This window comes from Gymnoscopelus microlampas (assembly GCF_963454915.1).
Source record: "Gymnoscopelus microlampas genome assembly, chromosome: 16".
Lineage (NCBI taxonomy): Eukaryota > Metazoa > Chordata > Actinopteri > Myctophiformes > Myctophidae > Gymnoscopelus > Gymnoscopelus microlampas.
The window spans coordinates 15,392,040-15,406,889 of NC_139953.1; the positions used below are offsets into that span (position 1 = coordinate 15,392,040).

General features: G+C 39.6%; 1 protein-coding gene across 1 annotated transcript; it reads right to left on the reverse strand.

Annotated features, from left to right (window-relative positions):
* Nucleotides 1-117: 117 nt before the first annotated feature.
* On the reverse strand, nt 118-13,945 carry LOC311063538 (cholesterol 24-hydroxylase-like). The gene is made up of 15 exons (XM_084083020.1): nt 13,714-13,945; nt 13,539-13,613; nt 12,141-12,222; nt 11,457-11,530; nt 10,761-10,847; nt 7,932-8,070; nt 6,850-6,963; nt 6,583-6,745; nt 5,472-5,537; nt 5,011-5,083; nt 4,467-4,551; nt 4,205-4,315; nt 3,892-3,980; nt 3,022-3,088; nt 118-2,690 (listed from the first exon to the last, which is right to left on the reverse strand). Exons 1-15 carry the CDS (start codon nt 13,860-13,862, stop codon nt 2,547-2,549), a joined length of 1,518 nt encoding a protein of 505 aa, XP_083939146.1. The 5' UTR covers nt 13,863-13,945; the 3' UTR covers nt 118-2,546.
* Nucleotides 13,946-14,850: the final 905 nt, after the last annotated feature.

Genomic DNA, 14,850 nt, shown 5'->3' on the forward strand with positions numbered 1-14,850 from the left:
AGACCCCGCCCACTCTCTGAGTGGACTGACTGAAGTTCCACGCAGCTTCAGTCTGATAATCAGGCTACACCTATCCTGTATCTGTTAAATGTAGTCGTAATGGTATTGGTATCATGATCGTACTCCTTATGGCCTCCGTATTATTCATAACATCACAATAATAATAACTTAAATATATATATATTGGTGTTCAAATGACTGAAAACAGCTGTAACGTTTCCATGACATATGGGGAAGAAGCCGGATGAAGAAGCTATAATGCAAAATATGTAGGTGTGCTCATTGAAAACACAGAGGGGATAAACATGTATTTTATAATATTTTGGCATTTAATATGTAAATCAAAACTTTAAAAAACATTAAATCCCTGCAGTTGTATACAATATCCATAGGTTTATCTTTGCAAATCAGGTTATATTCAAGATGAGCTGTTATGGATCTATTAAAGACCAATTTTGTCATATAAAAAAAACATTAATATGCATAAGCATTAAAGGCATTGTAGGGAACATTAAGCCTAAATTTAAAAAATATGTATATATATATTTTTTGCATTTTCTCCCCTCTATCAGCCACTATATAATGATGCTGGGGTGTTTTCCTTCATTGAAACACAGTCCTCTGTCTGAAATCCGTATTTTCCCTTCTGTTTATGTTCATGTTGTTTATGTCCGGGTCGTAAATTAACGCACGCATGTGCGTGTCCGTGCGCGTCCGTGCCCGTATCAACTTTTTACTTTCGGTTTTAAAACGCTCTCAAACTTCTTTTTTGAGGCACATAATTTACTTTTAAAAAATCGTTTGGATAGAATTTAGTTGTTTAGCTTCATATATGTGGTCAATTTATCATGAAAGAGCCTATTTAAAAATATAAATTCAGAGAACCGTAGGGTCGGGCATTTCCGCGAATTGTATCCGCATAAGGCAACCTATTTTGGGCATGACTCATTTAAAAAGTCCGCCCTGCGTCACCCCCTGGTGGTCGGGGAAAAGAACTGCTGGAGGGGCGGTGTTTGACAACAGTTTTTTTCTTTGATTATGTCTGAACTCCCTACAATGCCTTTAAAGGCATTGTAGGGAACATTAAGCCTAAATTTAAAAAATATGTATATATATATTTTTTGCATTTTCTCCCCTCTATCAGCCACTATATAATGATGCTGGGGTGTTTTCCTTCATTGAAACACAGTCCTCTGTCTGAAATCCGTATTTTCCCTTCTGTTTATGTTCATGTTGTTTATGTCCGGGTCGTAAATTAACGCACGCATGTGCGTGTCCGTGCGCGTCCGTGCCCGTATCAACTTTTTACTTTCGGTTTTAAAACGCTCTCAAACTTCTTTTTTGAGGCACATAATTTACTTTTAAAAAATCGTTTGGATAGAATTTAGTTGTTTAGCTTCATATATGTGGTCAATTTATCATGAAAGAGCCTATTTAAAAATATAAATTCAGAGAACCGTAGGGTCGGGCATTTCCGCGAATTGTATCCGCATAAGGCAACCTATTTTGGGCATGACTCATTTAAAAAGTCCGCCCTGCGTCACCCCCTGGTGGTCGGGGAAAAGAACTGCTGGAGGGGCGGTGTTTGACAACAGTTTTTTTCTTTGATTATGTCTGAACTCCCTACAATGCCTTTAAGGAAGCACTGATGATGAAACAAAAGTCACCACCAGTCAATCAGCATTCATATCACAAGTGTTAGTGTTTGGTTCCTGATGGGACAGCCATGTTATACTACATTTACACTGTTCATGGTATTGTTGTACAAAATGGTAAATTTATATAGCGGTTTTATCCAACACGCTTTACATAGATTGTGTATTACATTCACCCATACACCGATGGCGAAGGAAACCATGCAAGGCACCAACCTGCTCATCGGGAGCAATTAGGGGTTCAGCGTCTTGCTCAAGGACACTTCGACACTGAGTCTGGGGGAACCCGGGATCGAACAGGCAGTTCCCATCCGGTCGCTCTACCGGACACTCCACCCCTGAGCCACTGCCTTCCCCATACAATGTTAACTGCCCATAAACTAGTCTGTGTTAGGCTACTGATGAGATCAGTCCTTGTCGGCAAGCGATACTATGATATAAATGAGGCTTTTTGGTATAATCCAGAGATTATCAAGCTTTTAAAATCAGCCTTAATTGTGCAGTGTGCAAATAGCAAAACATTCAAACAGTGAATACAAAGTGTGACAGTATAGTATGTGTTACAGACTGTATGTGTGTTTTAGGTCCAAGAGCCCTCTTGGACCAAAAAAATATAATTTCCTCTAATTTCAATAACCCCCAGTTTGATATGCATTAGGCCCAGACCCTAACATTTTGTATCTGGGACCCCAATCTACACTGTAAAATCCTCAGTTTTTAACTGACTCTGGGAGGGTACAAATAGAATTTTATTCCATTAATACATTCTCTGAGTTAAAGACCCATAAGTGTGCATTTGGTTACAAACTGTAAAACATTTAGCTGGGGACCACCTGGAACCCCCTCAAGGATCCCTGAAGGTCCCCAGACCCCATAGTGTGAACCAGTGATCTAGTCCTTTCTGTGATTGATGGTGCAGACTACTCCATTCCTAAGCTTGAGGGTGCCGGTGTCCAGGATGTCAAAGGACTGTCCAGGAACCACGGGGAAGTCAAACCTCTGCAGCAGTTTTGCCATCACCAGCTTGGCCTCCATCTGAAAGCACACACCAACAACAAGCTGATCAATGATGCGTGTGGATGTACGAGTGAGGGTTATTGAAGTTAATTAACACTACAACTAAAACTACAAAAAAATGTGTGAATTACATGGTGGAACAATGCAAAACTAACAAAATTTGTCTTCATTTTCCCCCCATCATATAAACCTAAAACTACTCAATAATTCAAAACTCTATTTCAAGCATGTGTGTGTGTGTGTGTGTGTGTGTGTGTGTGTGTGTGTGTGTGTGTGTGTGTGTGTGTGTGTGTGTGTGTGTGTGTGTGTGTGTGTGTGTGTGTGTGCGTGTGTGTGTATGCGTCCACACCTGTGAAAAATTCTTTCCCACACATGATCGTGGTCCCAGAGAAAAGGGATAGTAGCAGTAGTACGGCCTTGAAAAACAGATGACACACTCATTATTTACAGTGCATTTTACCTAAAGTAACACATAGTTATATGGGGGTGTATAGAAGGATAAAACCCCACTCATCATTCTTGATTCAACCCCTGGTGTGTAATTGACCTATAAAGGGTCCATTTTTACACAGTGTTAAAGGAATACTGAGGAATTTACAGTGTGTGCTGTTAGTCATAAAACACAACTAAATGTTTTAATAAAAGCAAAAACTATTAGATTATTATTTTATATAGATTTTTTTTTCTTTTTATTACATTATCATTAGGCTTATATAACCTTCTACTTGGCACATCATCCTATGTACGTATATATCTTGAAATGGCTTTTTAAAAACTTTTTACCACATGTACCAGTATGCAGCGACAAGGACACAATCACCTGTTGGTTTCTCACCCGCAAACATTGGCAATTGTCTTTGTTGGAGTGCCTGGCCAAATAGAAAGGAGCGTTGCCAGGCAGGAATGGTTTGAATGGTAGTGGGGGAGTGTTTTTCATCACCCAGACTATTCATTTTACCTGGACAAAGGTCCAGGTAAAATGAATAGTCTGGGTTTCTACCTATCTATCCGTATTTGGGTCATTATAGGTAAATGTTCAGAAAGGTTACAAAATTGAAAAAATCTATATGCTCATAATGCATTGCATCACAAAGAGTTTGTAGATTGGCTATTTTCAGCACACAACACCCCTGTTAGATGAAGTATAAAATAGGGCATAAGTGGTTAAATGTATTACCATGTACAAATTGTCATTTTTGTGACTAAGTTAGTGACTTACTTGGGAGCATCTGGGTGGAATCTGTCCGGATCAAACATATCTGGGTCCTTAAAATTTTGCTCCAGTCTCCCGGCCACATAGGAACTGAACTGTGAACAGGGAAATCCAGTTGACAACTTTTTTTTTTCTATAAAATGTAAATCACTATTATGTGGTCAGTACTTCGCCCAGGGACCCAGGACCATTGCTACCAGTATTCTAGTATGGGAACCTATCAGAAAGAGCTGGCTAGATACCCATTTTAGCTTCCTTAAACCTTCAGTTGAAGACATGTTGCTTTACAGGAACAAGCATTCGTAGCTAAGACACTCACAATGCAGACGACGCCTCCAGGAATGGGTACTCCATTGATGACAAAGTCTTTGGTTAGTACGCGAGATGTCACTGGAGCTGTGGGATACAGTCTGAGAGTCTCTTTTAGTACCTGGGGGAGGTTGTAAGGAAGAGAAGTGAGGCAATTATTCTTTCAATTCCTAAGAGCAAGCCATGCCTTAGCTATAGATAGAACAGTCAATGAATTGGTGCTATTATTAGAGGAACGATGGAGAGAGTATTTGTAACTCTGTGATATGTACCTGTGAGACGTAGGTCAGTTTGCCCAGGTCCTCGTAGGTAATCTCCCGCTTCATTCCGATAACATCATCCACCTCTTTCTTTGCTCTGAGAAATCAGGTAAGAAGTCATGTGGGACAATGGCTTACTCTAATTCATACTCTGTTACATGACTCTATCGCTTAACCAAAATGACTTACTCTATTTTCAACACTGTTCAGTTGAAAAGAAAAAAAAATCTGCAAAAGAGTTGTACGACTATGTATACATTTGTATTAACATTTGTTTCTATCTAGTCAATTTTAATATTGAGAACTAAACTCTAAAATGGACCACAAGAAAATTAAGACCTGGAACGCATCTGTGTCACTTTATATTTCTTTGGCTATTCAAAAATAGCAGATATACAAGCTCATAGCGCGGCACTCGTATCTGCTTATGTCTATATCTTAGTTATGCTCGTGACACAGTAGACATGTTATAATAGTGTCACAGTTGAGCAAGTGATCACAAGCACCCTCTAGTCTAGTCACTAGAGTTTAGTGGATAGAAATTATCATGCCTTACTTCTCTAGTATGTCAGGTTGTCTTCCTAGCTCCATGATGCAAAAGCCAAGTTGATTAGCAGTTGTTTCCTGTCCTAAAAAAAGATAATATTAACACTATAACCGATAGCATAAGACAAACACTGGCTACCCGGTGTCCCTATTTTGGGGGTGGCATTATAGGGGAAAATTGCCGAAAGATTTCAAATGGTAAGCTGTAGCTCATTTCTAGTCAACTACTATAGAACCCAAAGCACTTTACGATGTAAAACACATTCACAAACCGGCCACAGAGTCGGCCACAAAGGGCACCTGCCTGCTCTTTGGGAACGGTTAGGGGTTCAGTGTCGTGCTCAATGATATTCCTAGACGGCCGCACTACCCCTTGAGACACTTCTGCCCAATATATTGTTTTCAAAAATAGAAAAAACAGCACGCTACAATTAAGCTCACAAGGCATAAAGCAATATAATAGAGACTCACCCGCAATGAAGAATGTCATGAAGTTGTCCACCATCACTTCTTCATCCTCTTTATCCATGCTTTCCTCTGTAATAGAAAATAAAATGAGTTAAATCTGCAATCCATAACGTTTTTAGTGAATAAAATTGTATTTTGACCAATCTATATGAGGTGGTCTCCCTGCTTTTCTATTGAGAAATGTAGATCCTGTGTTTGGTTAGGACCACTACTGGTTGACAAGATGTATTGCATGAAGGTCAAAGCAGAGTTTATCCTCTGCCCAAACATGCTTTCTGTTATAGCTGTGTAACAGAGAGGTATCTGTTTGCACATATACAGTAGATTGACCCTTATTAATTGAACAATATTTGCACAGCATATTGGCACTTTGGGTATTTGCACTTTATTAAAGCTTGACATGTACCTGTTCAAGTTGTGCCGTTCTGTTGCCAGTGTAATTGGGCTGGACCAAGACTGAATGGCAGAGGGGGGTTGTGAGGGGATGCAGAGGGGATATTGTTGTTGTGTAATGTTGTAGTAGAATCATTAATGGTGTAGTAACTACACCATTAATGATTCTAACTACACTGTAGTTCATGGAGTTTTAATATATTTTATGAGAGTTAATGTTATATGTATTAATGTATTTGTATTATTTGTAATCTACCCCTTGACATGGAGTCCAAACTAATGGCCCCCAGCTGAGTATAAAAGGCTGTCTGTAACAATAAACTCGTTGGTGGTAGAACAGGGACGTGCTGGCCACTGGGAAATTCGGGAAAATTCCAGAACGGCCGCATCATTTACGAGCTGCCAAACGGCCGGTGGGCCAAAAAACAAACAAAACAAAAAACCTTTTTTTTTTTTTTTTTTGCTCCCGTTTTAGGATTATTACGGTAATTTCCGGGTCGCGCGGCCCAATTATTAGTTACGTTACTGTTGGGCTGGGACGTTTTTCAGCAGTGGTGTAATTTACATAGGGTTGCTGGGTTAACCTATATTCATTTAGCATTGAATTATACCGACAATAACAAAATAAGATATGCAAATCCAGGCAATAGCAACTGCATATCACAATATTGATATATTTCCCAGCTTTAATATTTATTGTAAATGATTAAAGAAGTGCTACCTTTGCCAGCAGTTTTAATGATCTGTGTGAGGACGTCCTTGGGCACATCTTCACCATTGTGCATGGCGACCTTTCTGTCGTTAATCCACTTTGCTCCTGTGGTCCGCAGAAACTGGCATGCCTGCCTCGCCTCTTTGACAAATGCCCAGTTCTTTGGCTTGTACTGGAAAGGCCAGAGTTTTAGGGCACAAACTCATGAATAAGGTACACTGATACATGATTATCTTTGCAATATCAATCTCAGGTAAATGTGCCATGAATGCATACCTTAAAGAATATGTCTCGGATATGTATAACCAACCCCTTCAGGCAGATCTCAATGTATTTGGGAAATGGTGACTCAGCTTTCCTCAGCAGGTCTAAATCCACCCCAAACACAACCTAAAACAATAGAGGGCAAACATACTGTATATAAAGGAATTTATACTTATAAAGACAGATCTTTTGATAAGCACATCCCTCGCTCTTTAAAATCTTGTCACACCCTTTTTTTATTATTTACCCAGGGAGGTAGCTAAGCTAGGGTGCTTATTTTCAGCCACGCCCTGCACACATTAAAGCTGGGAGCTGACCCATACACCCACAGTCTTATAGCCTATTGTTAGCTATTGAGCAGCTCCACTGGAGCAGTTGAAGGTTCAGTGCCTTGCTCAAGGGCACTTCAGCGGTGTTGAAGTGGGTTAGTGGTGGCCAATCACTTCCCCACCGACATTTTACCTGCCAGTCCGGGGAATCCAACCGGAAACCTTCTGGTAACAAACCAACACAACAAACACTTCCATACATCCATTCTTCCCACTATGGCGGATTCTCAAGCCAAGAGGACTTCTTACTGTATTTGTGTGAATGGCCATTACAACAATCTGTATCCGTTCAACAATGACGTAATGACCAGTAGGCTCTGTGCGTACGCTAACTGTAGTCCCAGCTCAGTTTCTCATAGCTTTGCTTGATTGGCGAAGCGGCAAATTTAAACCAGAAAACAATAATTGTTTCCAGTTTAAATCTACTGCCCTACCAGTCAAGCAAATCTATGTGAAATTGACAGCTTACAGGTGTGCTGTTTCTGCTATTTTAGAAAATAAATATTGGGCGGCAGTGTCTCAGGAGGTAGCGCGGCCGAATTGAAACAGTCTTGTTGTTGCAATTCCATGCATACTCTGGGAGTGTGTATCGAAAAATGGTGCTTTAAGTTGGTAAACTGAAGAAAAGCATAGCCTGCTACAGTAAGTCTACAAATGCATATATGACATGTAGGTGATCTAATGATGTTCACTGTTTTAATGCATGTATTAAAACTGATAGATGCTGGGAAACAGGATATATCAGGACCACTAAGGGCACTGTACCTTGGTAATAACATCAAGTGTAACATCGTTGATTAGGTGGAGCAGGTTGACATCTGTTTTCCCATCAGCAACCTCTTCAAGTTTATCCATGAACTTCTCTGAGGTGTCATTGAAGGCCCCTGTCAAGCCTCTAAGGTATCTAGAAGGGAAACAAGAAATGACTAAAGTCATAATTTAGCCGCGAGCGGCAGGCTTTTTTTCCCCCAATCTGCCGTTGAGAAATTGAAATTTAAAAAATAATGAAAAAAAAAAACTTTTTGAAAAAACATAAAAAATAAAAAAAAACTTTAAAAAAAAAATATATGTCCTTTTGAATATGATTTGACATTCATATTATTAGCAGCTGTATTGTGTGTGTATCCCCCCCCAACTACTCAAGTTAAAGTATCAATACTGCAATGTAGAAGAACTCTGCCAAAAAATGGCATACCTCAATATGACATTTTGCAGCTATATTATGACTTTGTCATGTCTTGTTTTTGTATAGTGCTGTAACATGTTATGGCCTAATCACTGTCATTCAAGCATAAATGTCTTAACATTAAAATAAAAATAAGTAACCGGTATAGGACTAGGCTACCTATTGTGGTACAAAACAAGTCCTTCTGCAGTGAATTACAACATTAGGATTGTGCAGAATTCAAGAAGCTTTATTTGTTACTGACTCATAAAGATACAAGCAGCGAAATGTTGTTGGAACTTGTACCACAGATGGTTCTACATATAATTGATATAATGAAGAAAAGAAAATATTAAGCAAGAAAATAAAATGGACAATAATAACTAAATAGCCTACAGATATATACAGTTTTAGGAATACTCTGGGACTTGTCTTAGACAGGCATGTCATCAGTGGTGTAAAGTAACTACATGTACTCAAGTACTGTATTTAAGTACAATTTTGAGGTATTTTTCACTTTACTGTGGTATTTCCAGTTTTCAGTACTTGTACTTCTACTCCACTACATCTCAGAGGCAAATATTGTACTTTTGCTCCACTACAATTATTTGAAAACTTGAGTTACTAGTTACTTTGCAGATATAAATTATTACATTATAAAACATACATTAACCACTTTAGCCCTATTTTATACCAAGGCTATTTGAAAATAGCTGATCTACAAGCTCACAAAGTGTCGCATCGCGACACGTTGTGAGCTTGTAGATCTGCTATGTTCAAACATTTGTGTACTTTTACTTTTGGTACTTTAAATACATTTGGATACCAACACTTTTGTACTTTTACTCATGTAAATTTTGAATTGCGGACTTTTACTTGTAACAGAGTACTTCTACATTGCAGTATTAATACTTTTACTCAAGTAAAACATTTGAGTACTTCCACTGCTCCTCAGAGTTAAATCAACACTGAAGCCCTGCGGCTGTTGTAAGTCACAGATGATTAGAAGATTCTCCGCTGGCCGACTTTTTATGACTTAATGACTTTATGACTCTCAGTCTCTCACTCTGTCCTCTCACTATTACGGTTAGCATAGCATGTTGCTAACACATCAACAAAGCAACCACAAACTTTTCGCTGGAGCTGGTGTGTGTGTGTGAGAGAGAGAGAGAGAGAGAGAGAGAGAGAAAGAGAGCATGCGCGCGCGCGTGTGTGTGTGTGTGTGTGTGTGTGTGTGTGTGTGAGAGAGAGAGAGAGAGAGAGAGAGGGACTTGGGAGAGGGACAGATGGAGACGGGGGGGGGGGGGGCTGCGAGGGGAGGCGGGTGCTGTGAATGACGGCCGTCTATTGGCCGTCCATGGGCCGTCCATGGGCTTTAAAGTAGTGTCTCCCCATTGGCTGTAAAGTAGTGAAGGACAGCCAGGACAGCCAATAGACAAATAGGTGTCCCGAAAACATGTCGAAAACATGTCGTGTCGCGAGTGACGATGTCTGAGGCTGTCTGTAGAGCCGCAGCGCTTTCAGCTCGCGGCTAAAAAGGAACAATAGCTCAGCACACATTCTTATACAGTATGTTGTGTTGTTTGATGCTGTTTCCGGCTCATGAATAGCATTAGGCAATAAACTAGGATCGTGTGAATAACATTCACAAGGCATACATTCTAGAATCTAAATAGATAGACGTTTATTGATAGATTATGTTGGAATTCTGGTAAATGAGGAATGCTGTAATCGTCATACTTTATTTCATTTATATTATAATCATTAATTTGTTTATTTCTCTTTTTTCTTTATTATTTGCTTTTATTTATACGTTGTTTTTGTTTTCCTCAATGTGTATTGTAAACACTGTGAGGTGTATAGGTGTTGGAAGTTTGCATAAGTTTGCATACCATGCCACCACACCACACACTTTTTTTTGGGGCTTCACCTTCACTTTGGAATGCCCTGCTAGAGGAAACCGGGCTCACTGAAGAGGTGCCTTGTTTTAAATCTCTTCTTAAAATACATATATACAAAGTTTTAATGTTAATGTTTAATCTTCCTATTTTAGTTTACCCTGTTTTTGTTTCCTATGCAGTTGTCTACATGTGTATTGTATTTATTGTGTGAAGAACTTTGTAATTCTGCTTTTGAGAAGTGCTATACAAATAAAGTGTTCTATTATTACTATTACTACAGTCAAGCATTACTGTGCAAGTTGCACACCATCATAAATGTTAATGTCCTTGAGCACTTTTGTGCGTGAAAAATAATAAATAGTAAATATAGTAAAATAATAAAGAAATAAGTGTATTTGTCTAGTCTCTGTCTAAGGAGTCATCCTTAAACTTTTTGTGGTTGTGCGAGTCTTTCACCACTCTTGTTCCCTGTGGTGTTAACAGCTCCCATAGGTATCCTGAACTAAGTGAATTGCAGAGATGTCTTACAGGCTGCTGAAGGCAGGGTCCATCATGCGTCGCTGTTTGTACCATTTGTCATGGTCATGTTCTGTGAGCAGGCCACTGCCAAGGAACCTTGTGGAGAGATATAATAGTCAGACTCTGGATAGGGAAATGACTCTTATCGCCCACGCCCACACAATTTAGCCTTATATTAAGGTGACTACAAACCTGCCTGCTGAACCTATGGTGTGCGTGCGTGCAGGGCATGGATGAAAATAAGCACCCTAGCTTAGCTACTTACCTGGGTAAATAAAGGATAGGTCCAAACTTCTATATATGAGATGTTTCAATCATTTTTACATTGTTGTTTAAACTTCCGCTATCAAAACAATATTGCCCTCCTCGCCCACAGCCAGGACATAATGGAAAATATTTACAGTGGACCTCGCCCAGGACTCACTCTACGTACCACTAGTGACAAGGATCACGGTTCAAGCCTGATTCATACTGCGTCGTATGACGGAGCATAAATTAGAGAAGCACTGAAAAGAAGATTTGGCCATTTGCTTTCCTTACATGATTAAAAGACAAACTAAGGAAATGTATTTGTTATTATATTTGATAGTTCCAGCACTGCTCTTCATATTGTGAACACATGGTATTTGTAATACTTCAACAAGGCTGTCCTAACCGGAGTACCTTTAAGAGTTCCTGGACTAGTGAATTAGTGAATTACTGTACCTCAGCCCAAACATACTGGAAACCCGCTGGTAGAACAGCTTATCTTTGAGGTACTTTGGGGACATGAGGATTTCCTGCAACAAAGATCAATACAAGAGGCAGAATCCAAAGTTAATTTGTTTTTTGACACATTGTTATGATGAATGTTAACCATGTAATTAAACAAAAGTGTGAGCAGTAAAGTGAACACTAACTAAAACATTGGTGTTTGCTTTTCATGTGTCAGCAGGTCCTAGCCTGGCATGGCCAGACTAATATCACTGCGTAGATATTAGTCTGGAATCTCTGTATGGAATGTGCATTTCCAAGGGGCGGATAAAAAAAAATGCCTGACCTGACCCATATTTGCATACTGGGCCCTGATTGGTCCCTCACAACTTCGGAGGGAGAGAAATCCAATCTCAACTAAGAGGGGCCAGACCTAATCTGCCAAGATTAGTTCTGGCAGATTCCTCTGTAAGCAGGTCCCTCATTCGAACAGTAATTTAACCACTTAAACCCTATATGGGTGACCGGAGTCCCTCAGGGCTCTGTACTAGCATGTTTTCTGTTTTCTGTTATTGTGGGGAAAGCTTTCGCTGAAAATAGTATATATTTTCTGTGAAAGCCTTCCCCACAATAAGGATGCTGGGGTTTAAGTGGTTAATTATGGTCATGTGCAATCCAAGCCCAGGTGTTATTTACCTTGGTAGCCTCTGGACAGCTCACACCCAGCATAACCTTATGCAAATTGTTGATCCTGTACACAGGTCCATAGATCTGAGACCTGGAGAGAGCAGCATAGTGATCCATTTTTTTATTTTACATTCCACCAGAATTGGTGATTTATGAAATTCTGTGATTAATGACCCCCATTTTTGCAATTTCTGCAAATCCATTCCAGGGGATGACATCCTCACCACACACATGTATGTTTGATGTCATATAAATCCTCCATTTAATAAGAATTAATCTTCAGTATTATTATCCCCCCCCCCAATTACAAATCAAGTTTGAGCAAACCTTTATATTAAAAATGGTACATTTGGGAAATATTAATATAATGCAAATGAAAAGAATACGCCTATAAAAAACGATAACCTTGGCACTGTCTGGAGCAACATTCATTCAGCTTCCAAGCCCCATTCATGGCTAGCCTGGTAAACCCTCCCTCCGGAAATCTCATTTCAATTCGATTTCAGAAAGGATTGAAATGAGATTTCCGGAGGGAGGGTTTACCAGGCTACATTCATGGCTACCATACCCTATTCTTTCCCCACTCAGAGTAGACCATGGTTGTATGCTCACATGGTTCTCAAAACGTTTAATTTTAGGGACCTCCATAGCCATGGTTCACATGACAAAGCGTCATGGTGCCGACTGCCGAGTACCCCTGGTTTATAGCGGTGTTCGATTTTTTTTACATTTCCAACTCTCACATGTACATAAACGTTCAAATTTCAAATATAAAGTGCTTACCCCCGAGCCACGGATGTTACAAGGCGACCCCGACCGCGATAAGTACCCGTATCTCCCGTATTGTTCAATAAAAAGCATTTTAATCCGATCGCCAGCCATTTTCTCCAAATCTTCTCCGATATTTTCAACCATGCGACACTAATGGTTGGGAGGTGTATTGCACTCTGATACATTACAAAAAAGGGGGGGAAATGGCCGGCGATGGGATTAAAATGCCTTTTATTGAACAATACGGGAGATACGGGTACTTATCGCGGTCCGGATCGCCTTGTAACATCCGTGTCTCAGGGGTAAGCACTTTATATTTGAAATCTGAACGTTTATGTACATGTGAGAGTTGGCAATGAAATCAAATGGAAATGAGATTTCCGGAGGGAGGGTTTACCAGTCACATGGTTCTAAAAACTTTTAATTTTAGGGACCTCCATAACTCTGAGAGGGTATAAAATGTAACTCAACTTGACTAAAATTGAATTTATAAAGCACATTTAAAATGACCGAAGCAAACCAAAGTGATATACAACACAGAGAACGACAGTAACACAGATAATGCAAATGAAAACTGGACGTTTTCATTAAGACATCTATATATTAAAATATATATATATATATATATATTCTCACCATTCCAATAATTTGTCGTGCATATTTCCTTTTTGCGTCGCCCTAATTAATGATGGCATATGTCCGAGGAAAAAACTGTTGGAAGAAATGTAAACAATTAATGTAGATTAATCATTATAGGCTAGAGCGAGAAGTGAGAACAAACCAGAGAAAATGTTCCTATACTTAACATTACCTGTCTCTTGGTGGTCCTGGAATGTGATCATACTTCCAATGACTGTATTTGAGAAGAACACAAAACCCGATAAATGCCACTAAAATAACAACAGACAGGAACAAAAGTGCATAACCGCAAAAGGACAAAATGAGATGGAAAAAACCCATGTCTGTCAACCTACGATTACTCTGAAATCACTACAAAATAAAGTAGAGCTGGGCAATTTAAACGACACAACAAGGAGCAAGGCGTGGCTTTTTGGCCTGATTTGACCGCCTGCCACCTACGCATTCAGCATTTTAAGTCTGGTAACCTGATATGAACTTTCGGTTCTACTTATTGTAGTATAAATAAGAATGCAATCTCAAAACGGCGCAACATTGGCTCCATAGCTCAGTAGTTAGAGCACTGATCTTATAAACCAGGGGGCGCAAGTTCGATCCTCGCTGGGGCCTGATAAAGAACGTATTTTTTCTGGGACATTATCTAATTACCAATACACCTCAATACCCATATTAAAATTCAATCATCTATTATTACTCTCAAGCAAACCAGGAAGCCATATACATATAGCATAAAATAGTTGGTTAAAGTGTACTTTTCACAAGCCCAACTGAATTTGCCATACTTTAAAGTGTAAAAGCACTGATTTAACTTAAATATATTTCAGTTAAATTAGGCAAAATATGATGTAGGCTACTTAGAAATGTATGCAATTTGTGTCGGAGTCACTCAGACAGACAAGAGAGACGTTAATAAAATAAATTGCCAGGTTATCAACCTCCGTGAAGTTGGCACCCCATATGATGAAAACATTAATAATAATTGTGTCATTCTTTAGTGCTGGATTTGTGTCTGACTCTGACCATCATCATCGTCATCTTCATCTGTTTTTATGTCTCGAGGGTGACACTCCAGGCGGGTCTATATCCTGGAGTGTAGGCGGGATCCATAATCACGCGCCCAGGACAGGCTTCAGACGCGCCTCCCGCAGAGCTGAACCCTTTTGATTTGGCATTATGAACCCGTTGCGACCGCATGCCCTTGCTGTCGTCAACCCCGAGTAGGGTTCGAACCTACAACCCTCCGTGTGAAAGGTCTACACTCTGACGGTAAAAAAAAAAAAACATCACCTGGGGAACTAGAGAATAATGT